The sequence below is a fragment of the Cariama cristata genome, unplaced genomic scaffold (genome assembly GCF_000690535.1).
Source record: "Cariama cristata isolate BGI_N322 unplaced genomic scaffold, ASM69053v1 scaffold21219, whole genome shotgun sequence".
Classification (NCBI taxonomy): domain Eukaryota; kingdom Metazoa; phylum Chordata; class Aves; order Cariamiformes; family Cariamidae; genus Cariama; species Cariama cristata.
The window spans coordinates 64,691-89,621 of NW_009637777.1; the positions used below are offsets into that span (position 1 = coordinate 64,691).

The following is a 24,931-nucleotide window of genomic DNA, read 5'->3' on the forward strand; positions in this document are numbered from 1 at the left end:
TGGGAAGTGCTCAGTGTCTGATTTAGTCTCTGGGCGGGATAAGTGCTGAACGCAAATACAGTTACCAAGCCCTTATTTGCGTGTGAAAAGCCATGAACCCATCTACCAAAAGAACCAAATCACAGAAACACCTATGGTTTTATTCAGAGACTGCAGTTTGTTCTGCTATTACGGGAGACATAATTGTTCTTCCCTCCCTCCCTTCCTCCCATGCTCTGCCTCCCACCTCTCCACTCGGTGAGGAGAAGACAGCAGAGGCTGTCTTATACCACAAAGCCCTCCAAACCCCTCTTACCCCCACAGGGCACAGCCCACACGCTCTCCTCTTGCAGTGAAGGCACTGTGGCATTCGGTGCAGGGTGGGGTGTGTGAGGTCCAAATTCACTGGGACCCCCAAACCGCCAACCACCAGGCTATGCCCTGTAGCCTGTGTGAGGCACGCTCAGCTCCCAGGGCCCCCCCAGGGCACAGGGACAGCCTTTGGCTGCGTTACAGTAAGAGGCAGACACCCCAGCATCTTCTGAGCTGCTAAAACAAAATGGCCAGCACCTCTCCTCCCAGACAGGCACTGAAGTGCCCCAGCAGGGTCAGGGCATTTGGGGAAGTTCATGCTATGCCTTTCATTAGTTCAGAAGATGCAGCAGTGGCTGGTGGGCCTACAAAGGCAGAACCTGAGAAGGGGCAATGCGGGGAGGGGGTGTCATGATCCCTTTCCTAGAGAAGATGGAGTAGGCAGCCTCTCCCAAGACGCTCCCCGTGGGGTCAAGCTGCTCCCCTCAGACCAAAGAGCAGGGCGTGCCAAAACGCATACACGACTTCTGCATTCTCTCAACTCTTCCCTGGACACACCTCTGGAGAAAGTGCACATGCCAACACGTATCTGTTACCTACAACCCCAGGGTGTCTGAGCACCCTAAGGATTTCTGGGTGCTTCTCTTGCCCCCTCCCTTTTTAAACTTTTAATCGACCAGATATTTCAAATGCAAAGCGAAACCAATCCTTTACAAAGAGAAGTACTCTTTCTAGTAGCTCCAGGCATTTCACGGCACCCAAGAAACACTCACCTTAGTACATGAGTCGATCCATTTATTGTGGTGGTGGAACAGGGGACTGTCTGCCCCAAGATGGAAGGCCTTCGGTATCGCTCATCGCCACAGCACAGGATGATGAGGAAGGCACGTCTGAAAGACTTGTTCAGGAAGGCGTAGAGGAAAGGGTTCAACCCTGAATTGATGTAGCCCAGCCACAGGAAAGCCGTCCACAGCTTTCCCGGCACCGTGTAGTTTATGAAAGGGTCCACTATGTTTGTGACAAAGAAGGGGGCCCAGCACAGGCAGAAGCACCCCATGATGATGCACAGGGTCTTGGCAGCTTTGGTCTCAGTCTTCATGCGATGCGTGCTGTGCTGGTCCGGGGGGTGCTGCCGGCTGTCGGTGGGGGCCCCTGCACGCTGCAGCACCTGGATCTGGCGGGCATGCTCCCTGGCCGTGACATAGATGCGGTAGTAGGCCAGCACCATCAGGAGGAAGGGAATGTAGAAGGCCACCACGGAGCAGGTAATGGCATATGGCTTGTTGACCATGAATATGCAGTAGGTGGAGTTGGAAGCCTTGTTGAACTGCCTTTGCTGAATCTGGGGCGGGGTGGGGAAGGACAAGAACAAAGAAGAAGGAAAGAAGTTCAGCACTTCTCCAATACCAGCAGTCTGTTTGCCGGGACACCTCACCGCCACTTTCTGATTCTGTCTCCTTCCTCCCCTCTCCCATCCACGGTACCTGCCTTACCCCCTGCTGCCTCTCCTGCCTGTCCTCACACCATGGGACCTCTGGCCCTGCTGGTCCCCAGGTCTGCTGGACCAGCCCGCGTCGCAGCTCCGGCAACCTAGAGCATGCCTCAACCTGGCCAGTGAAAATCAGCTTAACTCCCCAGTTCAGACACAGCGAAGGGGCGTAACTTCACTTCGTGCCACGCTTTTTTGCCGTGCTCAGTGCTGTTCATCAGGGTGTGGTTTAACACTAAGGATGCACAAGTTTCACCCAGCCGAGTCCCACAGGGGTCTTAGGGAAGGACCAGGTGGACAGGGAAGGGACCAGGCTGCCACAGCTGGGGGACAGCTCCAGGCTGGGGGGCAACACTGAGCTTCCCAGGCAGAGAGGCTGTGGGCAGCAGCCCAGGCAGGAGAAGTCTGCAGGTTGAGTCCATAGGCTGAGATCGAGTCAATGACTTGTGATGGGAACAGAGACAGCAGACGAAGAAAGGGGTCTTGCATGTGAGTTTGGAGAGCGGGGGGCATAACTAAGACAGACAGGAGTTCTCCGAGGCTCCTCTTGCTACAAAACAATGTCACTGCAGGTCCATCAGGCCCGTGATTTCTGGTGTTCATTCCAACAAGAGAATAACAAACCCCATTTCCTATTTAGAACTATAATATCAAAATTATTTAATTGGGCATGTGAGGAAGTTTACCTCTAAGTAAACTATGAAGCATTTTCACTTGGTGCTGTTTGAACCCTGCACTACTGCTCAGCATGCAGCTACTGCACGGCGAACACCAGCAAGTTACCAGTAAGGGCAGGGCTTGCACTGGTGTTTAGAAAAGCTGGCACAGACAGCTGGGTGCCGAGTCTTTTCTGAAAAGGTGGGGGCAAGAAATCAGTGGAAGAAATCAGATACCTGACATGGTTTGTTAAATAAACAGAATGCACCTCCCTTTTCTACCAGCTGCATGTTCTAAAGGTGCTTGTCTGGAAGCAATTTGGGCTTTATCACGTCGTCTAGAGGCTTGGCAGCTTGCACCTGTTATTCTCCGTGAGCCAAAAATTATTCATAGCTCCTTGACTGAGACTTGGCATAGAAGACGCCACATCTCTTCAAACAAGCTCTTCTAAATAAGGTGTTTTCACAGTTGGCCGTTTTTAATTCCTGCATCTCTACGTTAGAAAGAGAGCAGATTTGCATTTCTGAACTCCTTCCCCTGTAGACAGGATCCTGCAAGTGAAGCCAGACTGCGGTGGGGAAAATTGACAATGACCTGCACAGGGGAACTTCACCTTCTCCTCCACTTCAAGGCTCACACCAAGACAGGGGATATTGACAAGCCTGGCCCAAAGCACCATCCCTTCTGGGGAAGTATGGGTTTCCTGGCTTTCCAAACATCACTAGCACGGCAAGGAGGGACCCTCGAGCTGAGCTGGCAGAGGCCAGCATTTGCCTGAGAGCTGCAGAGGCCAAGAGGAACTGAGGACTCCTGAGGTGCCTGTTCGGAGCCAGCTGGGGCTTGGTGTGTTTTCCAAGGACTACTCACTGAACTGATAAGCAGACACGGTAAAATCCTCTCCCAGAGCCACTACTATCTTTGTGTCAGTCCTTCCAGGACAGAGTCATTTAAAAACCCCTTAAAGACATTCTCCAGAAATTGTTTGATAACAGAAGTTTTTCCTTCAGCCTCTCTTGCCTTCTTTTCTCTGAATATTGCTTTCCAAAGAATATACAGCACCGAATATATTTGATACCGGGTTGGTGTACCTCCTTAGCTACTCACCAGATCAATGATGCCAATACTATTCCAGCCTTGCATGATAGGGAGGAAAGAAATAAATGTTGGGATTACCCAGCACCCTCCAAGCATTACAGCGATGCGCAATGGAGTCATCTTGTTCCTGTAAACCAGAGGCTGGCAGCAAATAGCATAGTACCTGCAAGAAGAAAAGTGAGAGAACAACCATCATCAAAGGAGACTTCTAAGTCTTCTAAAAATAAAACTGTAAAGCATTTTCTCCAGCTTGTTTCTCCTGCCTTTCAAAATAGAGAAAAAAAAATAGTCAATAGCCTCTTTCCATTGACTGCCTCTCACACAAGGAGCTCAGGATATTTTCACAGCATAAGTAAATGAGGTTTCATAGTGCCTTGCAGGGGAAAGCCAGGATTTCCTGTTTTCTGGCTAGGGAAAATGAGGCACAGATTAATGCCATGGTTTGAAGCGACTTCATATTCAGCCCTCCTCTCCCTCTGCACTTAGTCACAAAGCTGCCTGCACCCTCCTTACCGCGATGAATGCCCACACCTTCCTTCCATTTAGCCAGAACTGAGTAAATGTTGGGGTTTTCCTAACTGCCATGGACATTTATTTTGACAAGACTGCAAAAGCTGTTATTGCAAATTAACAAAGTGTTTCAAAGCTGTGAAAATGTCAGTAAAATGAAGTGTGTTTTTCCATAACCAAGCTCCCTTTCTACCTCCCAGGAATCAGCCCCTCGTCTGGCTGGGCTTTAACCTTCTGCCACAAGGACAGGGAAAATGTCTCCATGGGGGGGCTTCTAGTCTTTTCACCATCAAGGGGACGTGCCCTGCACTCTCCTTTCTCCTCCTGATCCACCCAACATATTCATAGTACAACAGGCCCCTACTCTTAAAATAACTAGCTATGAACCAAAAATGTCTTCTCAAAGAGATAAGAAATCAACTCTTTCGTTTGTCTGGTCCCTGTGCTACCCACCTGCTAGCAGATTTCTACATCAAGAAGGTGCTTCAAAACTGGAAATCTCGTTGCTCCGAAATTAATATATGCCTGTAAGCATAGCAGATCAGCAAACATATCATCTTATTGCAGGTTTTTGGTGGTTCTGACCTGACAGTCTGTCTCAGGTTCCCAATGAAATATTTGTAATCTTTAGATTTTTGGATTTCAGCACACTTTGTAGAAACAGGCCAGTACTGATGTCCACACAGCTGCGATAGGGAACTGGGGTCCAAAGACACAAGAAGTGCCCATAAATTCTCAGGTCTTCTGGATAACTAAATACACCATTCAGCTATGTGCCTGGTTAATACATTTTCTTAATGAATGAATAATGATCATCTGGCAGATGTAATTTCCAGATTTGGTAAGCACAGAAATGATGCAATATGGTGCCTCACAGGATATGAGCACTGCATTGAAGAAGTGGCCACAGTTTCAATAACTATTTCTAAAGAATGATCTCTGTCAGAGATTTTTTTCGAGTCAAGCCTCAACATCAAGGTATAATGTATACGTAGAGAGAGCCTCACTGCTGCATGCCTATAAAAGTCAATTTTATGAGGTCAGCAGAATCATGAATTAGAGACATTAAATTAGCAAACACATACTAAAGCTGGACCACTAACCTGGGGAGATGCCTGTGAGAATTTCTAAGTGCCAGCAGCACATTAAAGTAAGATATGTGTGAATGCACACATACACACGGTTTATGCGTATGTATTAGAGAGATGTCCTTGAGCTGCCCAATTAATTTCATTAAGATTTGAGTGGGAACCAAAATCTTTGTGCTGAACAGGCACAAAAATCTAAGAATTTCCAAATTTTTTAAGACTTTTTTTAAAAAATCATGTGGAGTCAACTGAACTGCTTTATTTTGATAAAATCAGATGATATATTCCACACAAAGGGTTGAAATAATATCAAAGTGTCAAAAGAAAACATTTTTTTAAACGTCTCTGAAACAAAATTCAACATGTCACAGGGGAAAAATGTTGAAACAAGCATTCAACTATTTCAATTTGATCATTTCTACATTCTCTTCTGGTTTCATGTGTGCAGGAAAATCAGCCTGTTCCTCTGAGAAGTTTCACTTTCAAAGAAACTGTATATTTGACAGTAACTGTTATTTTAGAGCACTGGGTGAAATGTTCCTCTCGTGGAGCTCATGCTAACAGCCACGGCAGGCAGCGGCTCTGATTCCCGTCCCCACTAACACGGCCCTCACAACCCTCCCACCAGGGAGAAGGTGAAGCTGGATAATTTACAGGAATAGGATTTACTTAGTTTTGGAGTTTGCCTTCATTGGATCACGAGTTGAACAAGTGAGGGTATCCAGCCTCAAAGATGGCAAAACTCAACTGGGTAAGGTCCTGAGTGGCCTAATTAAGGGAAGATGGATTTGAGTTTGGCCCTGTTTTGAGAGGAGGGCTGGATCAGAGACCTCCAGAGGTCCTTTCCAACCTACATTTTTCTAAGTCTATCAGACAATAAAGACCATAATGGTCAGATTTCAATATCTTAATGATTTCAGAGGATAGAATAAATAGTTCCTTTGATCCTAGGATAACGACCCTTCTCATGACAGCCACGATGTGTTTGTGTAACCTTGTCCTGTGTTGCTAGAACTTACTGTGTTTGGATTTCCCCCTGCTCTCCAGATTTCCTTCCCCCAGGAAATAAACTGACCTTCGGATTCGAACAGGTATTTTCGGTAATGTTTTTGACTGCTTATTAGGACAGATGGTGCTTCTCTTGGCATTACCTGCAACTGCTCTTCTGACTCTAAACACAAGGGAGATATATCTGGCATATTTAATTGTTTACTATCTGCGAGATACTTACTGGAAAGTGCTACCCAGTGCTGGACATCAAAGGATTCCTGTGACATGCCTGATGGCAAGTTACTGCAAGTCACAAGAGACTACATTTATTTGCAAAAAGGGCAAAATAAGAAATTCAATAAATAAATGGGAATGAACAGCCAAGACACCAGCTACCATTTCACAAGCTGAATAAGCAAACAGAAAAGGAAAACTATGATACATTACTAATTAACTACAGCAGGAAAACAATTCTTCCAAGCAGTCTGAGTTATTACATTGCTGTACTTCTATCTCTGCTGCAGCTGACAGCATTACACTGACTTGTACGTGCTACTAAAGGCCATTAGAGTAAAAATTATGCCTGTAAAAATGACATCTTAAGCTCTCATATTTCTTCCCTCCCAGTGATTCAGCAGCAATTTTCCTCCACTTACATGTCAAAAGATTATATATATATTTTTTTTTTTTTGCTAACTGCGGCTACCGTGACTTCCCTTGTGTTCATAAAGTCTAGCTGGGTTCCTCCCGCCCTACACTGTTATCGGTAACAAGGTTCCACAATCAGTGTGGGTGACAATTTTGCTGATGGTGAGGGAGGCGGAGAAGCACACCGTCCAGTTTCCATAGCTCAGCAGGATTTCCATTCAATGGCCCCGAGACTCAGATAATAGAAATCTGTGTATGCTAACAGAAGTCATGGAAGTCACACCAATTTTTGCAGTAGCTGGTGATTTGATGTATGTGATGGTTTGGGCATTTAAGCAGCTATTTATTCACTGAGAGAAAAGTAATTATATCTCTAAGATTATCAATAGTTTTCATCAAAAGCTGAAATAAAGACATTTTCTTATTCTACATTTCTGCTTCATTTCAAGCTAAAGCTGTTTTCCTGTGCTCACAAAGAATATCTATTATGTACCGGTATGACAGTGTGATGGATGAATATAAAATGTAATACATACACATGATTAATATGATGTCCAAGTTTAATTAAATATTAATTCTTACTATTATCAGTCAAGACCCATGTTTCTGCAGCTCCTTGAAAATGTTAACTTCCCTGTTACCTACAGCAGAGCAGATGATGCGAAAGACATCCTCTCCTCCGCCTCTGTTATGACATTCTTCACTCAAGGGGAAATACAAGAATCCCTTCCTGGAGCTGTAGATCTTCCAAGTAGCACCATAAAGCAAAGGTTATTATAATACTTTCCTTTCCCGTATCAGACATTTGCCACATGAATGAATCAAGTGCTAACATTTTACAGATGGTTCAAAAGAAGAAATCCATAGCTCCTATGGCCTTACTTGTGGCTCTTATGGCCACTGCAGATATGTCTCGCTACCGAGGATTTGTGACCTGCCCAGCATCACTTGGTGGCTCTGTGAAATGGTGCAGGTGCCAGACTGCATACTGACCAAGCACCAACACAATGAGACTCCGTTTGTGACCGGGACCTGTGGTCAAGACTGAAGTCAAACATCTAAGAATCTAGATAACCAGCTGGGCCAATAACGTTAACATACACCAGTTTCTGTGGTTAAAGAGAAGCAAGTAGTGATACAGCACTCAGCACATCTGGCCAGCCGTCAGCCGGGGTATCCAGGTGCCTCCTCAAGCCCGTGGCAGTGGAAAAGCTGCCCTGGACACATCTCCAGAGAGCAGTCCTGGAGTCCTCAGCTCCTGCCTCAGAATCAGTGATGCTCTAATCACACCACTCCTCTTTCCTTGTCTCCTGGCCATTACAGAAATAGAATTACTTAGCTGCATTAGATAATTCCTTGCCCTCGGAGAAAAATTGAAGTACCTCCCTGGTTTGCAATACAATTTTGTTTGAGCTACGGGTATGTAGACACTACCCTGCACGAAGCTCCTTAGATAACACAGCCAGACAAATAGACACCCACCTTTACTAAACAGACTGGTTCTGTGGGTGGCCCACATTTAAAACCATTTGGTGTCATGTGCATGTATAAAATTATATACATACCATATGTTTTATCATCACTGGGGCCAAAATGAGCCAAGGAAAATTTACTGAATACTCATACTGAATAATTTTTTACCACCCCCACCCACCCAAATAATCTAGAAAAAAGAAGACAAGAGGGTGGGAAAACTGTGGGTGCTATTAGCACTCTCCCAAAGTTAGGGTGCAACAACAACAATAGGCTCTGGATGTGTCTGCAAAAAAACTTACACACCAAAGTGGGAACGATTTGTTTGTGAGTTCCTAAGGAAAGAGAGGCCAAAGAAACACAACGGGAGACAGCCAGGCTCCACCAGCTGCCACCACAGGGGACCCTGCTCTTAACCGGACACCCGGGAGGCGGCTGAGCCTGCGGAGGGGCTCCGGGGCTGCCTCCCCAGGCAGCCGGCTCAGATGCTGAAGACATTGAACTGCACCGATGGAAAACTCTTGCGGGTGACAGGGACATTTATTTCAGAAGAGATACGCTGCTTCTCCTCATGGGACACAAGTTATATATAAGGATTTGGCTAGTTTGGAAAAATTCTCTTGTCTTTTTGGAGCTCTACTCTAGCATGCTCCACAAACCCCAAATCTGAGCATGGTTTTTGCACACTCCTCCTCTCCCTCACTGAATCCAGACCGGGCCAGAGTCTTCAGCTGAACCCTGACCAAGTGATGAAGTCTAAGGAGCTAGGATCTCAATTTATTTGTGCCTGTGTGAAATTAAAACAGTGCGACTGGCTTTGCCGATATTTCAGTGAAACTAGATTCTGGCCTCTGCATAACCAGATTTTAACATTTTTTTGGAAAGAACAGCTCTTTCTCTTTTCCTTTTTACCTCTGAGCAAATAAGCTATGGTCTCTGACTGTGCCAAATAAAACAAAAAGTTATGCATCACTGGTCCAGGAAAAAAAAGTCCTAAAATGATTATATCTAACAAAATTAAATTCTTATTAGAAAAACAACGGTCTGCTGGTGTTGAGATAATTACACTGAGAAAAATGCTAAAGAGAACAGTTAATTGGAACTGGATAAATTTAGCTAGTAATACAAACAAACATATGTTGCCAAACAGAGATAGAGGACTCCTTCATGATCCCCGTGAGGGATGGTGTGTGTGGAGGGTTATTGGCAGCAACAGTGGCAAAATAAATTACCATATTTCTAGAGGGTTTGTAAAGATTAATAAAGGACAGTGCATCCCTCAGGCTGTGCCATGGCCATCTGCTCTGTTATTTATCTTAATACTCTCGAACCTGAATTCTGCAAATCCCGTGTTAGTTTTCTTGCCGAGCTGAGTGCCGACAGATACAACCCCGCAGTTACGTGTTGCATCTCGCAGCCCTCGTGGACGGTCTCCATTTGCCCTTGCTCAGCCCCTTCCCGCGCTGCCTCTCTGTTCCTCCACCTAAGCACCTGGGAACTGTACCAGATCAGATGCCTCTCCAGCTGAAAAGGGCATGGGGGATTTAATGCCTGGTTCAAAACTATAGCTGGAATTTGTGTCATATAATCAGATGGTTGACTGCCTAATCATTACTTACTGATAGCTGTTTAAAAACTAGTAAGTCTCCCCACTAATAACCTCCCCCCACCCCTTGCCAGCCAGCAGATGTTTCGCAGAGCACCGCTGGGCACAGCTGCTTCCTCCCCATCCTTGAGAAAGACATCATGCTCCCAACGTTGGGTCCCACCATGGCCCAGGCATCCTTTGGCGAGCCAGTCGATCGCCCTGTGCCTCGGCTGCGTCGGCTGTAACCCCGTGCAAAAGAGATGAGCCCGGAGAACCGTGTGATGCAGCACTGGAAGCAGGAGGCAGCAGGCAGCGGGGGCAGAGCCAGCGACCACCCAAACCTCGCCGCTCCTGTGCCCCCTGCACGGGCTCTCACACCCATGCAGGGAGAGGGCTGCTTCTCCAGACAGACTGCCACTGCCAAGCACGGGGGTTTGGGAATCTCTAAAACATCGTCTCTCTCTCAAGGGATTGTGCTAATTTGATGTCTGAACAGTACATTAATGTTAATTAGTGTTTGTAAATGGCGCAATGAGCATCTGTCACTCTGGTGCTCCAACACTCTTTGGATACATCTGCTTTGCTTTAGCCTCTATTTAGCAGTGATTATGTGGTATGTTTGAATTCCAGTAAGAACAGTGTTGAATATACAAATGCACAGTTAGGTCCATTTTGTTGCGTGTTACATAGCAAATGTTTTGAACACGCTAGGCAAACAGTGTACCTAGAGCCCAGCAGAGATGTAGACTTGGAGGAAAGCTCCACGGGCTGGGACGCAGCCAGGAGAGCTGGAGGAAGCAGAGAGACAGTGCAGGATGCTTTGGTTGCATGAAGAGCAGAGGTGCCAGATGTGCATCTAAGCCCAAGAATACAGACAGTTAGGACCTGTTTGTTTCTCTGTTGATTTTTTCCCCCCAAGACTTTGAAAAGTAATTGTATTACAAATTGTACTGCAAATATTGGAGAAGAAAATTGCCTTTCCCAACAGGTTAACTGTATTTGGAGACTATCATAGCTTCCTTGTCCACTTATATGCAGTGCAATTATTTTTTTTTGCACAGGCACAAAGAATGGATATGTATGCACAAAATGTGCAATAAACAAATAATTCAAGGCTAACTCTTTATTTTATATTAGAATACCAAAGAGATGAAAAAGCATAACCCAGTGAGAGCAAAATTTGAATTCAGTGAGCCCTGAGATACCTTTGATACCTTGGAAAAATACTTTTTCAGATGAGACTAAGAGTGTCTCTAAGTCTCTGCAGTACTTTACTCCCTGTGTCTGACTGGTAAGAGCAGTTTATCCTGCGGTGATTTCTCCAGATTTTCTCAAATGCCTTTGAGAATTAAAGCCTGAATGCCTTTTTTTTTCTTTCTTTCTTTTACAGAGGCAGTAATGGAAATAGAAAATAGATACAAGATATTATCAGATAAAAGTCTTTTCAAGCAACACTTTCTGAAAATGTTGAAGAAAATGACTTTCCAAACTGAGTCCTGAGGATTAGATTAACCACTTATTTTTCTCAAAAAACCCATAGTTGTATGCCCTGAAATAGAAGGCAGGAAATATATGAATCACAGAAAAAACACCAGCTAGAAGAAGCATACTCCCGTAAAGTCTGAATGAACACAAGGGCAACAGCTCACAAAAATTTAATAAAGCACTGTGAAGGAAGCAGTGCTGTCAGTGCTCCTCGAACCCAGCTGCCAAGACCAGTGAAGCAGTGGTGATGGAGAGCAGGTCAACGATGGGCTGAGTCATCCTTCCCTGCACAGAAACCCAGGCATTCATCTACCCGCTCTGATCTTCTCAGGGCCACCCACCATTATCTCCTCATCTATTCCTTCGTCTTAACACTGTCAGGGAGTCAGTTCTTACTGTGGACAAAAAACTACTCCAAAACAACCAAAAATGTCACAGAAACTCAAGTTTCTGCCAGTAACCTTTAAAGCTTAGGTGTGAGGCTTTGCAGACGAGAAGGGAAAAGAAAGACATGTTGCTCTTCCTCATATCGGAGTGAGTATTTTGAGCTGACCTGGAAGTTGCTTGGAGATGACTGCAGAATACTGCAAAAACTAAACTGTCTTTTCAAATCTCAACTAATGTTTGCACAGGAGAAGGGAGAGGTACGCTTTGAAAGTCTGTAGTTGAAGTCCAAAAAGGAAAATTGGGCGTAGCAGTTGGACTTTGCTAGCCTGTTAAATCCTAGCTGTGAACACCACGTGCTGAGTACACTGTTCACTTGGGTTAGAGGATGGTTACTCTGTCAAGTCATTAATCACTATTAGACTGCACTGTCGGGTACCCACATTTTAACTAATATGCACCAGAAACAGCATGACATTTTGAGTTCAGTCTGCAAAAGGAAAAGGATTTTTAAAATTGGCAAAGTGCTCAAGAAATAGGTGGAATTTAGAAAATTTTTGTACTCGTATCTATTCAAATGTGATTGAAGTGTGGATACTTTCACTTTTCATCTCTAGCACTGACATGAAGTGAGGTCGAAATTTTCTTCTTGCCGTTCTCGAGGTGATCATAGACCAAAACACACCTGGAAGTGATACTCCCAGGGCAGGCACAGCAAGGGGCTGGCAAATTGAGAAGGAGAAAAAGTCAGATTTAAAAGGTGGGGTTTAGCCTTCTTTTGGTACAGAAAATGGATCTATTGTTCTGTATCCACCATTCCACCCAAGCTGTGTTGAAAATCCCTGTTGTCCTGCTGGCTGAGGAGGAACAGCAGCTAAATTCATGGCAGCAAAAGCGAATTAATCTCTGTGAAAAGGACACAGGAGTGACGTGGGACTGTCACTGGCTCCAGGTGACCCACAGCATAACATGGCACAACTGCAATAGCTCCTTCGATGCAGCAAGGAAGAGACCATGGCACGTCCTTAAGGATGTGGTAAGGGCCAAAATCAAAATGTCTACATTGTCCCTGTCTTCTTCTACCCAAACACCTCCTCTGAGAGATGGAGGGAAAGACCTCATGTTTCATCTCAATCAGAAAATGGTTTATTAAACAGGCCCAGTGGGAAAATTAATGTCCTTGATCTTTGTGAATGTTTAGACCTGACAGTGTTGCTAGGTAAAGGGTACCAGCTTTTGGATCTGCAGACATCAAGGTCTGCTGCTTGTGTGGCAGAAAACAATTGCTTTTATACAACAAGTTTTTTGATTTACCCAATCAGGCTGCTAAACCCTGCCAGTAAGCAAGGACTGCAGAAATGTAAAATAATATATACAGTGGTAACTCAGGAAGAAAGTCTTTTGGGACTGTTTGGGACATGAAAGACCTCATGAATTAGCACAGAAATTTCTGGCCAGGTTAGGACTGCTTCTGTGCTCAAGGACGATGTCCAGGTGGATGTTAAACAACTTCAGCGATGGTTACAGTACCCTACTGGTGTCCTACTAAGTTGTATTTTGAAAACCATGTTAATGAGTTAGTCAATCAATCAGAGGAAGAAATACAGGTTTAAGAGAGGAAGATGACTAGGAACTGACCCACCTCCATAATATTTTCATTTACAGCAGTTCAGGAGAGCTAGTCCAGTGCTACAGGAGGCACCTTGGTCTGTCTTGAGCCCCATGGTGGGTAGTCTGAACTTGACATTTGGTCCTGGGAGAACCCAGAATCCCGTAGTCTTGGGACTCAATCAGATTCATAGTGAGGTGTCTGATCAAACAGAAAGCGATGAAAGCCACGCAGTTGACTTGGGATTCTCCTCTTCACATAAGACAGAGAGATCTTGGGCTTTCTGTTTCAGCTGACACTCACTGTCAGCAAACTCAGATATAATTGTGCCTTCTTGTACTGGGAGAAGAAATATACCTTTTGAAACGTCTAAGATGAAATCCTGGCTTTTTTCATGTCAGTGGCAAAGCTCCAAGTGATTACCCATGGAGTCAAAATAGCATCCCAGATGAACTTCTACAGAAGGTTGAATGGCTAGAAGAGCTATATACGCTCTGCAGAGATTAGACGACAGAGAAAAGTTTCTATGGCGAATTCAAGTGCCTTCGGAGAGGAGCAGCCTTTCTCGGGGATGTTGATCTTAGTGCTCTGCTAATTGTGTTGTGTATGGTGGTCATTGCTCTAACAAGCACTCAATAAAGCCATTTTGAGAAGAGAAACAAGAAAAATACAGTACCAGGGAATTACCTAAAATTTAGATCGGCTCTGCATCTAGTCTGCAGAGGCGTCATTCTTCAGCATGAAAGCAGCAAACAAACGATAGAGGCTGCGATAATTATCCATGTCAGGCTGCATCCAGCCACCGGTTTGGAGAACCTCTTCTCTCTCTCTGCCTGAGAGGAAAGAACAGCACATGTATGGTAAACACATGTGAAAGAGAAAGAGCATTTGTGTGTCCTGAAATAATTCCCTGATACCTGGCAATTTCAGGTTTGTCAGCTGACAAAAATCGTGACTGTGTTTCTGTATCTGAGACAGTGCAGCTCTGCTCTCTCACCCCTGAACTTGCAGAAGTTTTCAGCATACCCATCACTCATTAAAGAATTCATCCTCGGCTTCTTTTCAAGCAATTTGACTGCTGTTTAGTCTAACATGGCCAATATTGGGGGGATGACAAATATTGGGGGATTTCTCTCTGTCAGTGCATTCACGAGGAAAAAGTTTACAGGCATTTTCTGAAAGACACTTTTTTTGCTGTGACACTTAAGATGATCTCCAGCTCTTGGGACCTTCACATTCAGAGCTCTAAACAATTTTTTTCCATCAGTTTGGCACCAAGATTGGTGGATGTGAGATTTTTTTTTTAGCCAGTGTGTGTGTCAATTTTTCGTTCTAGTTTAAAGAATCTTTTTAGCCCTGAAGAAATAGGAAGAATGTTTCTGTACCACCAAGAGGTTCAAATACACACTCAGTAAGTAGAAACCTTTAAAAGCAGGATAATTTTACCATGGAAGGCCGAGGCGCTTAAATGGAGCGATGCTGAGTCAGGACTCATTCAAGCTCAGCACCCATCACCCTCAGACGACAGTGCAGGGGGTGCTGCGCCTTCCCAAAACCTTCTCAGAACACATGGAACAAGCTTAGAGGATTAGTTTCCTCCAAAATATGGTTACAGCTCCTGCTTGCTTTCAAGACAGCTGTTTTCCTCTTCTGTGTAGTATTCTAGTGATTAAAGCATTGACTTGGGATGAGTGGGTGCAGTGGGGGTCCCCAGACTCAGCTCCCCATTTCCCTCTGTCCAAAAGAAGGGGAATCATCTAGGCATGACAGCAGGCAGCGATGCTCACCCATCGCTATGGCAGCTCTGCATCTGGGGGAGAGAATTCCAGACTCCCTGGGCAGACAATAAAAGAGCAGAGAAGGAAGAGCAGAGCTGTAGACCTCTCCAGGTGTTCACACTCTGCTCTGAACATTTCATTTAGTACAGAATAATCTAATCCATCTCATTAGAGGCTTTTTTTTCCCCCCCATTTCCAGTTCCTTCTACTGAGCCGGGTGTTTGCAAACTCTACCTCAGGTCTGCTTACAGAAAGAAAATCTTCCTGTACAAAACTGTGACCTCTGTTCTGTATCCCTAATACATTAACTCTCAGCCAGGCATTTCGACAGTCGTAGAGCCAGGGCTGCCCCCAACCCCTTCGCCACCCCCAGACAAGGCTGTCCCAGGAGCACGGGGACCGACAGGGACGGGCAGCAGGAGCACAAGCTCAGGACGTGGTGGGGGTCTGCAAGAGGGTGGCATAGGCAGGAGAAAGGGGGGAGTTTCCCTTCTGTGCACCCCATACTCTGCGGTGTCAGAAATCAGGGGGTGAAGGGGAGCAGGGAAAACAATATTTTCCCTTCATGTCCCCTTCTCTACACAACCCTCTATGTTTAATTAAGAGCCTGGAGAATCAAACTCCAACATTTTATGTAACAAGGCCACATCCAGAGCGCAGTGCCTAACATCTGCTTTACTGGTAATTGGCTCAAAGTGGCAATTTGTCAACGTTTTTAAGATAATGAGCTTCCTATTTCTGTTCCAGCCATCTAAACTTCCAGATAAGGAAACTCGCTGTAGCTATTGCACGTCAGCTCCTCTAGATACAACACTGCATGTGCCCATGCCCCTCTCCCCTGCAACAAAGGAGCGCTGCCCATCAGTGGAGAGGTTAGTCAAGTGTCTTTTGAAGTCTGGCTGGGTACAGACTCTTTGGATGAAAGATGCTATTTAAATACCAGTTGTGAAGATGATGAGAATGATTATGGGGTTTTGTCCATATTAGTAATACTAAGAAAGAGTATTTTTAAAGGTATTGAAATCTCTGCACAGAACTCAAATGAAAGCTCTAAATATTGCTTATTAGAATAAACAGGCAAAATGTTTTCTTCTAAGTATTTATCTTGTGAAAAATTCTTGCTATTTTGTATGGAAAGTTCTGTCATTTACCCTGAAAAACTGCAGACAACCGAAAACCAGAACAGTTTGCCATAAATTATTTAGGATTTTGGCTTCATTTTAATTTTGCAAGAAAAGTTTGAAAGAAAAGAAAGTTTTTTAGGATCTCCCGCAAAGCCTATGCACCCTTTTCAGCACCTTTATTTACCTCCTTGTTAGCCTTCACTCGTGGAGATGTGCAAATGGATGCCTTAGAAAAATAGGCCATAAAATTTAGGGGGGGTTTGCTCTTTTTTCTCTTTCTCCATATAATCTAGTAATATATGTCACAATGTGTCATCTAGTACTATCGGTTTTCATCTGCCTGTATGGCTGCTAGCAGCAGGAAGAGCAGTTCTGATAGCACTTGAAAGATATGTCAGATATTTTTTTGACAAGAGAAAGCCAGACAATTTAGTGTTTCCGTCCCTGGGAAGTCGGGGCTCAGCACAACACCCCAAGCCATTCCCCAGCCCAGCCTTCCCTGCGGCCCCTGGCAGTGAGCAACACCTGGCATCATAACGGAGAGCAACGTCCCTGCTAAAACAACGTCCTGCGCACCATGCACCTCCATCTGCGACAGCTGCAGGTCTTTCCTTTCCATACATCTTTAAGGTGTCTTGTCTTTAAAGAAAAAACTATGCCACGTCTGAGCAGTAACGCAAACAGAGCTGTGCCGCAAAGCAGCTGAGAACCTGGCTTGCTCTATTGATATAAATCTCATCCCTTTCAAAGCTTTTCTGCACTCACGAGGATTCAGCTGCTGAATCCAAAATCAGCTACTAAGAGAGATTTATTGCTCTAAGGTTCCCAGCAGGTTCATATTTGCCTTTTGGCTACTGTTGATGAGCAACAACACTGAAGAAACTTAAAGAAACTATAATTATTCTCTATGCTCTTCTGTTCATACCTGTCCAGCGAGATACAGCACAGGTGCAGGATTGAAGCTGTGGTGAGCAGGACATCGAGGGACGTTCGGACCAGGCAGAACATCTCTCCATAGATCCAGTTGTCCTGAACCAACTCAATGGCTCCAAACGGCATCACCAGCACCGACACCAGCAGGTCCGCAAAGGCAAGGGAAACAATGAAATAATTGGTCTTGATTTTCCTGCAAGACAGATCACAAAATTAGGGAGGAATAGTTTCAGTGCAGCACCCTCTACATGCAGACAGAGATTTCAGCTTCTGTTTGGGTCTAATTTGCTCCATCACACTAAAAGGTCCTCTCTAATGTACTCCTCACTTGATACAGTCACCCCTAGCTTGTTCCTGTTTTTTACAGCTAAATATCCACCGTGTTCCCTGCATAAACGCATCTTTCTGCTCACACAGAAGAGGCAAATAGATGCTTACAGGCCTCTGCATGTGGCTCAGCCTCACAGCTTGCATTGGAGAGTTTGAGGAGGAGGAGGGGGATTTTATTTTAACTTGTAAATTGAGAAAAATCCTTCCAGAAAGCACTGAGAAGAATCTAGACTGAAGCTGTAATTTTAACTTGAAGAGCACTTTTTAAATCATAACAATAAAATAGAATTAAATCCATTAAAAATCCCACGCAGAACATGAATAGAGGCTGTTGAATATCTCACTCCGCTCCTGAGGCTGGTCTGACAACTCCCAGGGGTAGCAGCAAGCCTCGAGACAGGAGTTTTGCCTGTGACCCCCCAAATCACTGGCAGCATTTGCCAAGCTGCGGCAGTGCAGCACAACTGCAACAGGACCTTGATCTGCGTGGTTTTTCTGATGGGCTTGTTAGGAAATTTGAGACAGAAAAGGGGTAGAGGCCAACCTGCTTCTCCAAGGAATTGCTGCTTAGCTCTGTTTTTCACTAATTTATCTGCGTTTTTTATCTGGCTAAAAATGTAGAGGATGGATACTAAAATGATCCCACAGCCACGGTGTAAGTCCGAGTGGGGATGCACTGAGGCCAGTGTGAGAGTCTGACATCGCCATGGTGCAATGCACGGCCAGAGACACCCTTCATCCCGGCAGTTTATGCTCTCAGCTGTGGGCATGGGGCTTTTTAGGTGGGGATTTCCCCTGTGCGTCCCTGTGGAAGGGTAGGCGGTGGCCGGCTGGATGGGCTCACCTGAGCTGCCTGTCCCGGCACACGGCCACCATCACCAGCAGGTTCCCCAGGATGGCCATCAGTATAACGGCGGAGATGAAGGTGAGCAGCACGATCTTCTCCGCTACGCTGAAGCCCTCACTCGAACTGGGGAGCACACACACACACAAAAAAAAGAAAAAAACAAAAAAAAAAGAAAAGAAAAGAAGCTGCAGCAACACTGGAAGGGGATCGCCCGGGCAACGCTGAGGTGCCAGGCAGGGCCACTCGTTTTGGCGAGTGTGAGAGCAGCATCCCCACGCCTGTTGCAGCCAGACAGCCTTCCCACCAACACCATTAACAAAGAGCATTTCATATTTATGGGAAAAGCTGCCAGGCTTTGTGTTCATCAGCAGAAAGGCTACAGACAGAGGATACCCGCAATGCCCGCGCCCACCCAGGTCTCCCAGTGGCGGGGACGCCGACACGTACGGTGGAGGGGCCCATTTCCCAGAGCTGGAGTGAACTGTGCCTGATTTCTGAAAGTCCCTTCCAATACAGAGCCTTTGGATGGAAATGTTTTCATTCTCTTTTCACTCCAATAAATAATGTAATTTTCTATGCAGAAGTATTTTGGTTTCCTTTCGTTTTTCCATTTTTTTCCCAAGGTTTTCCTCAAGATGAGCATTTTACATCTTGAATTTTGAAATCTTCTACATAATCCTTTCCCTTGTTCTCTCTTTCCTTCACTCTGTGCTGCAGAAGTGTGGAGGCAGTGTAGCTTTTTTTTTCTTTTTCACTTGGTAACTTTTCCAGCATTAGGGAAAAGAAAATAACTTTTTTTAAAAGGAAGCACCCAATTTCCCCCTACCCCGATATCAGTAACTTCTTTCAGCTAATGAAGAGAAATAAAAGAAAAAAGAAGGATAACATGGAAACACAATGTTGGACATATTTGAAGTCTGCATCTCTACAAATATCTTGTTAATGTTTCAAAAAAAGTTGTTGGGGGTTTTTTTGGGAGCCTGCAAAGCAGGGAGGTAATACACAGCAGGCAAGAAATAGTATTCAATTCCCCATAAAATTGGTTTTATTACAGAATTTTGAGCCATTTTTCCTTTAAAGTTATTTCTAATTATATATCCTGAACAAAATGCATCCTAAACCTTCACCTGCTTGTGTAACTTTCCGTATTACATTACACGTGTGAGAACAGGTGTTTGTTCATGTTATCAAGTGTGGCTTGAAATAAACTGGCATTAAGAGCAGCACTTGACACTAATTCAGCAGGGAAATTTCTTCACAGCATACAGAGCTGGTATTTGGCATCCAGGATTAGTGTTGTGGGATTGTTCAGGTAATTGAAAAACTGAACTGTTATTTCATTTTACTTTGACTTCCTTTGGGGTCACTCTTTAGTTACTAAACACATTCCAGACTTTTACACTTTATCTCACTGAATTCTCTCAATTTTGTCAAAGCTAAAAAAGATTAGAGACTGCTCAAGTCCTGTCTCCGCTACCTGCGCCACGTTAATAAGCTTCTAGTGACTGACTTCAACCTGAGCCTGCATTGTGGAACATCCACTTCATCATCATCTCCATTTTTGTCCCTAAAAGCGATGCCACTTTGAGTATGACTTTTTTGCGCACCGTCAGTTGCACCAGTGGGTCAGATCGCAGCCTGCTGAAGTTGGACTCTTCATATTGTTCATATGAACAACATCTTAGGAATTCCTTGATTTTCAATGTTTTACAAGGAAATGCATCACTGGGTATAGGTTCATCCAGATGAATGAGAATGTTTATCAGCAAATAAAGAAGAGGAAAGGAGGTGCCCTGGCCTCACACTAGTTTCACAGAAAAAACACAGCACTAGGCAGATATATGCAGGCTTAAAACCCAGTGCAATTATATGGCTATAACAAGCAAGAGGTCCAAGGCAACTGCATATCCTAGCTTCATAAATGTATGTCCATATGCCAAGTAGTGCTTTCTGACCTGGGAGAGCACAGGTAGCTTTTCATTCCAGATAACCTCCTGTGTTAAAACTAAGAGATTAATAAACATCACGTGGAGTGGACAGTTAGGTGTATCCCACCTCCCTACAAGGTTTTTCAGGCAAAAAGTCCCTGAGCAGCACCAGGCACATGTCCTTCTGGAGGTGGGCTGTTGGGGTACCACTGTACCAGGAGAGCGGGTACGGGTAGCTCAGGGTGAAGGGTACCTGGTAAGGAAGCGGGTTTTGTCCTGTGTTGGAATGAATGGTCCCAGCCCAGAGGCAAAGGCAAAGGCATGACCGCTTCTTTTGTTCTGCCGGTTTCCAGTGCTAATGTCAGGAAAACCACTCCTGCTTAATCTTAGGAAGGTCTCTGGGGTTATGTTGAAGGGGTCAGACATAGCCATGGGTTTGCATCCAGCAAGTACTTCTTTTTGTGCAAGCCAATTATAGATGCTGAGATAGGAGAAAGGCAAAGTCAAGATGTGTTTTTATTTAGCATCTGAAAGAGTTTGCACTTAATTAGAAAGAGTTGTCTACTGAACTTGGCATAACTTCAATGAGGGCAATTAAGGCTCCAAGTAGCTGGTAGCTATGGACAAATCCTTTGGTGCATTCAGAAATGTTGACAAGGCTCCATCTGAACTAGATGTGGCTTTCCCAGGTTTTATTGGAGAGCATTGCTTCCTGACACCCTGGGTCATTAGTTCTTGGACAACTCTTGCAACGACTGGATTTCATGTCTGCAGTTCTTGCAATTGCTGCCTGCAATTTGCCTACACTGGTCCAGTCATACTTCCTCCCATCTGACAGAAGAAAATCCCTATGGATCAAAAGGATCTGCCTCATCCATCATTCCATCTGACAGCGGCCTGTAGGAGATGAAATGCCTACATGCACATAGCAGTGCCTCCCTTGCATGCTCTCTCATGCTGCAGGGGTCTGCATCAGAGTGGGCTTACGTTTAATGGCTCTTGGTGGATTCCTTTGCCTTCCTTTCTCTGGTCTGTCTTTCAAACTCCCAGTACATAGTGAACACTATCTCTGGACAGCTTTCCTCCTTGGTCTTGTAATAACATGCTAAATGCAAAATCAAGCAAATGGCATCAGCTTCTGTGCTTCTCAATCACCAGTGACCACTCCACATTGCATACAGAGATCCTTTCCTCAAAACTTAAGGTAATTGGCATCTAATTCCTTATCCCAACACTCAAATCCCAAGCCACCCTACAGAACCAGTTACTGGCCACACAGCTGCTCCTAGAACAGGATGTCACTTCTTCCCCCTGCCAGAAATCACTCTCCCTCTCTCCCATCCATCTCCACATACACCCAATCTGAAAGACCTCATTTTCCCCAGAAGCAAAGTCCCGCAATGGCGATTTTGGGAAGCAGGAAGCTGGGAGCTACTGACACATCAGCCTGCACTGCAGCAAAGTCCTTTGGAAAAGGATGAGCAGCCAGGAACGGGTCCTTCCCCATGGGCACCATGCACAGTGGGATGCACAAGGCGATTCTCCTCTGCCAGAGCCTCACAGACCGCCCTGGGCCCACCGCTTGCCCTCCTGCAGACAGCTGCTGCACGGCTGGGGAAGGTCAGACACTTGCCAAGCACTAGTATTTGGAGCACAACCAAATGCCAGAGCCTTCATTAATAATGTTCAGCAGCAGCAGAAGACACCATGAAATTTAAAGACAAATGGAAAAGAAACAACTTCAAAGGTAGGTCTCAGCCACAGGCCTTCTAGCTGGGTACCGGGTTGGATGAAAAGCCTCAGGAACAATGGGGATGCCGGGACCAAAAGCACCTTCACTGCCGAGCTGTAATTGTACCTGTCTAAGCCTTCACAATAGGCTAACATGGGTCCGTGGCTGCATCTGTGAAACAAAATGTCAAACCACACTGAATAGCGCTGTACAAAAGATGTTCCTTTTCCTCCCGAGTGAGTATGGCAGCACAGACCTGCTGGCACAGTGGTAAAGAGGATGATGATGGTTTAGTTTATACGGAGCCAGGCTGAGTTAGATTTATATTTTGTCTTATCTAGCTTTGCCCGTCCTTCTGCTGTTCCGAAACAATTCTCATCACTGCATTATTTGAGCACCTTGCATCTGCACTCTGCAGTGTGTACAGAGGGAGAGAGACACCTCCCTCGTCCCCGAGCCCTGCCGGGGGATGAGCTGGCCATCGGCCAGGGACAGGGCTTCTCACCCCACCATGCAGTGCCTTGGGAGGGGGGGCTGGTGACTGAGCCTGCTGGCTCTTTTTTAGGGGAACCCCTGAGGTTTTGAGGCTGCCTGCTGAGAGATCCCTGTCCCATTCCCGTGGCAGGGACACTGGCTCTCAGGCTGGTGGCTGTGCTGCTCAGGGAAAGGCACTTGGTATCAGGATGCTCTGGGGCCTCATCCCATGGAGGGAGATGGGAGGAATGAAGCATTTTCATTTGACCTGTTCCTTGAATGAGCTACTCTGATCCTAAAGGCAATGTGTTTGCACTCAGACATAAACATTTCACAGTACTACAACACATAGTAAATGCATGGGTGAACTGAACTGCCCACTCATCTCCCGCTGGAAAGCAGCTGTGCCTATACAGGAAACTGCCGCCTGCCATTGCCACCGAAAGGATGGCCCTGTCCCCAGGCACCAGGGCAGGCTCTTCACATCACGTCCTCTCCTCAGGATCACCACATCCCTTCCGTCAAGGCGTACTCACCGCCGCTGCCTCCCCGGCAGTGACAGCACCCCTGGGACGTAGAGCTGGGTGAGGCAGCGCAGCGGGGGCAACGTGGGTGCCTGATGGGCTGCCGACTCCTCTGTGCACAGTGCTCCCCTCGAGGGGGGGCACGGGTGGTTCTGTGGGACCAGGGGGAGGAGGGAGCTTGAGGGATGCCATAGAAAAGGGCTCTGGAGGTGGAGAGAAATGATGATTTTCACCATGCGGCTAGGACAGAAATAGCTGCAGACACCTCTCTGCTCTTCCTTAGCAGCAGGATTTTCTGCATTGAAGAGAAAACTCCTACAGCTGCAAGAAAGTTTTAACTCTGAAGTTGTAACTCAGAAGTTACAACTGGCCAAGTTTGGTGCTTTGAGGAGGAAGATTGACACTGAATTTCATAGATTCATAGAATCACAGAATCATAGAATGGTTTGGTTGGAAAGGACCTTAAAGCCCATCCAGTTCCAACCCCCCTGCCATGGGCAGGGACACCTTCCACCAGACCAGGTTGCTCAAAGCCCCATCCAACCTGGCCTTGAACACTTCCAGGGATGGGGCAGCCACAGCTTCTCTGGGCAACCTGTGCCACTGCCTCACCACCCTGAGTTTTGCTAAGAAATGACACTCAGAGTGCAGGGATGTAGTTTTGGGTGGAAGGGAGCTTTGTCCTGGCAAGGCAGGTATTTACTTGCTGTCTCCTTCTGTAAGAATCCCAAATGTTTTCCTCTTATCTGGGCTTGTGAAGAAAGATAGTGACCATAATAGCAGGTGAAGACTTAGATCTGCTCTGTGCTCCCAGACATCTCCCTCAGTGAACCTCAGCTTATTGCTTGGTACAGAGACCTCCATCCCTTCCAGCCTCATCAGTTGCAAAGAGGTGTGCAAGTGAACAAACACTGAAGAGAATTACCCACCTCACATCTTTTTTGGTGCACAGATTTTTGCGTTTTACTCGCCAAAACAATCTCTGGAAATGCCAAAGAAGGCCAGCACTGAGCCACATTTCACCAGATGTTGCCCTGCTTGAAGACTGAGGGGTGCTTCAGCCAGGAAGCAGAGCAATGTTTTAAGCCCACATTTCCCATCCAGCGTACACAGGCAACCCTGCCCTGAAAGCAATAGCATCCTGCTCTGCATCATTTGACTTGGCTGGCCACAGCCCAGGGCTCTGAATAGAGTCCAGCAGGTCAGAAACACACACTGGCACACTTGTCTACAGAGCATTTGCTGTGATAATAGTTTCAGAAGCATTTGGGAGATCTCTCCAGAGAGTATTTGTCCATGCCATGTTGCATTGCTCCCCTGGGGAACATTAAATAGGCATATGCATCACTGGGGGTGCAGGAAGGATGTTCATCTGGGCTATGTTTCTGTACATCTGCCTTTTGAATAATCTATCATCAAGTAGGAATGTATGTTAATTATTCAGTCTCAGTAATTCAAAGCTGTTAATAATGGAAGAAGTGGATATTGCTGTAAATTAAAATCAATGGTTTGCATAACATCTTTGATCAAATCTGAGCGCTCTGGCTTCCAAGCATGCTTCCCTGTTTAATACAGCAAAGATTGATGGGTTTGCTATTATGAGGAAATGAGATTCAGACAAAATGATTGTTGGTTAGTAGGAATATAGAAATCACTTAAGGAAAAAGGTGAAATACTGATGTGGAATGAATGTTTAAAACCCATATATGGACACATTTAAAAGGCTCTTCTGTATAGTCATTAATGTGAAGAAAAAAAAGTATAATTATTTTCTCAAGCTCAATTTCTACTTTCCTGTAAACATCCCAACTTTTCTAAATGACCTCAAGTGCTTTTCCATATTTTATGCAGCAATTAAACTGCACAGACCGGCCATGTTGGTAAGACCACGCAGATTGCTACTCTGGTTTTCACTGCCCATGTAACACTCTGACCTCCCTGCCACCGCAGTGGG

The 24,931-nt window shown here is 45.5% G+C and overlaps 1 protein-coding gene across 1 annotated transcript; it reads right to left on the reverse strand.

Moving 5' to 3' along the window:
- Positions 1-1,060: 1,060 nt before the first annotated feature.
- Positions 1,061-24,492, reverse strand: HTR4 (5-hydroxytryptamine (serotonin) receptor 4, G protein-coupled). Its single transcript, XM_009708484.1, has 5 exons — positions 24,467-24,492; positions 18,317-18,442; positions 17,135-17,335; positions 3,542-3,695; positions 1,061-1,633 (listed from the first exon to the last, which is right to left on the reverse strand). Exons 1-5 carry the CDS (start codon positions 24,490-24,492, stop codon positions 1,061-1,063), a joined length of 1,080 nt encoding a protein of 359 aa, XP_009706786.1.
- Between the last annotated feature and the right edge of the window lie 439 nt (positions 24,493-24,931).

Excerpts from the sequence above, each read along its gene's own strand:
- HTR4 (XM_009708484.1), bottom strand. The coding sequence starts at position 24,492 with ATGCAAACCATTGATTTTAATTTACA. Across the intron at positions 18,443-24,466 it reads ACCATTGATTTTAATTTACA|TTCGAGTGAGGGCTTCAGCG; the intron begins GCAATATCCACT and ends TGTGCTCCCCAG. Across the intron at positions 3,696-17,134 it reads TGCTGTATCTCGCTGGACAG|GTACTATGCTATTTGCTGCC; the intron begins GTATGAACAGAA and ends TTCTTCTTGCAG.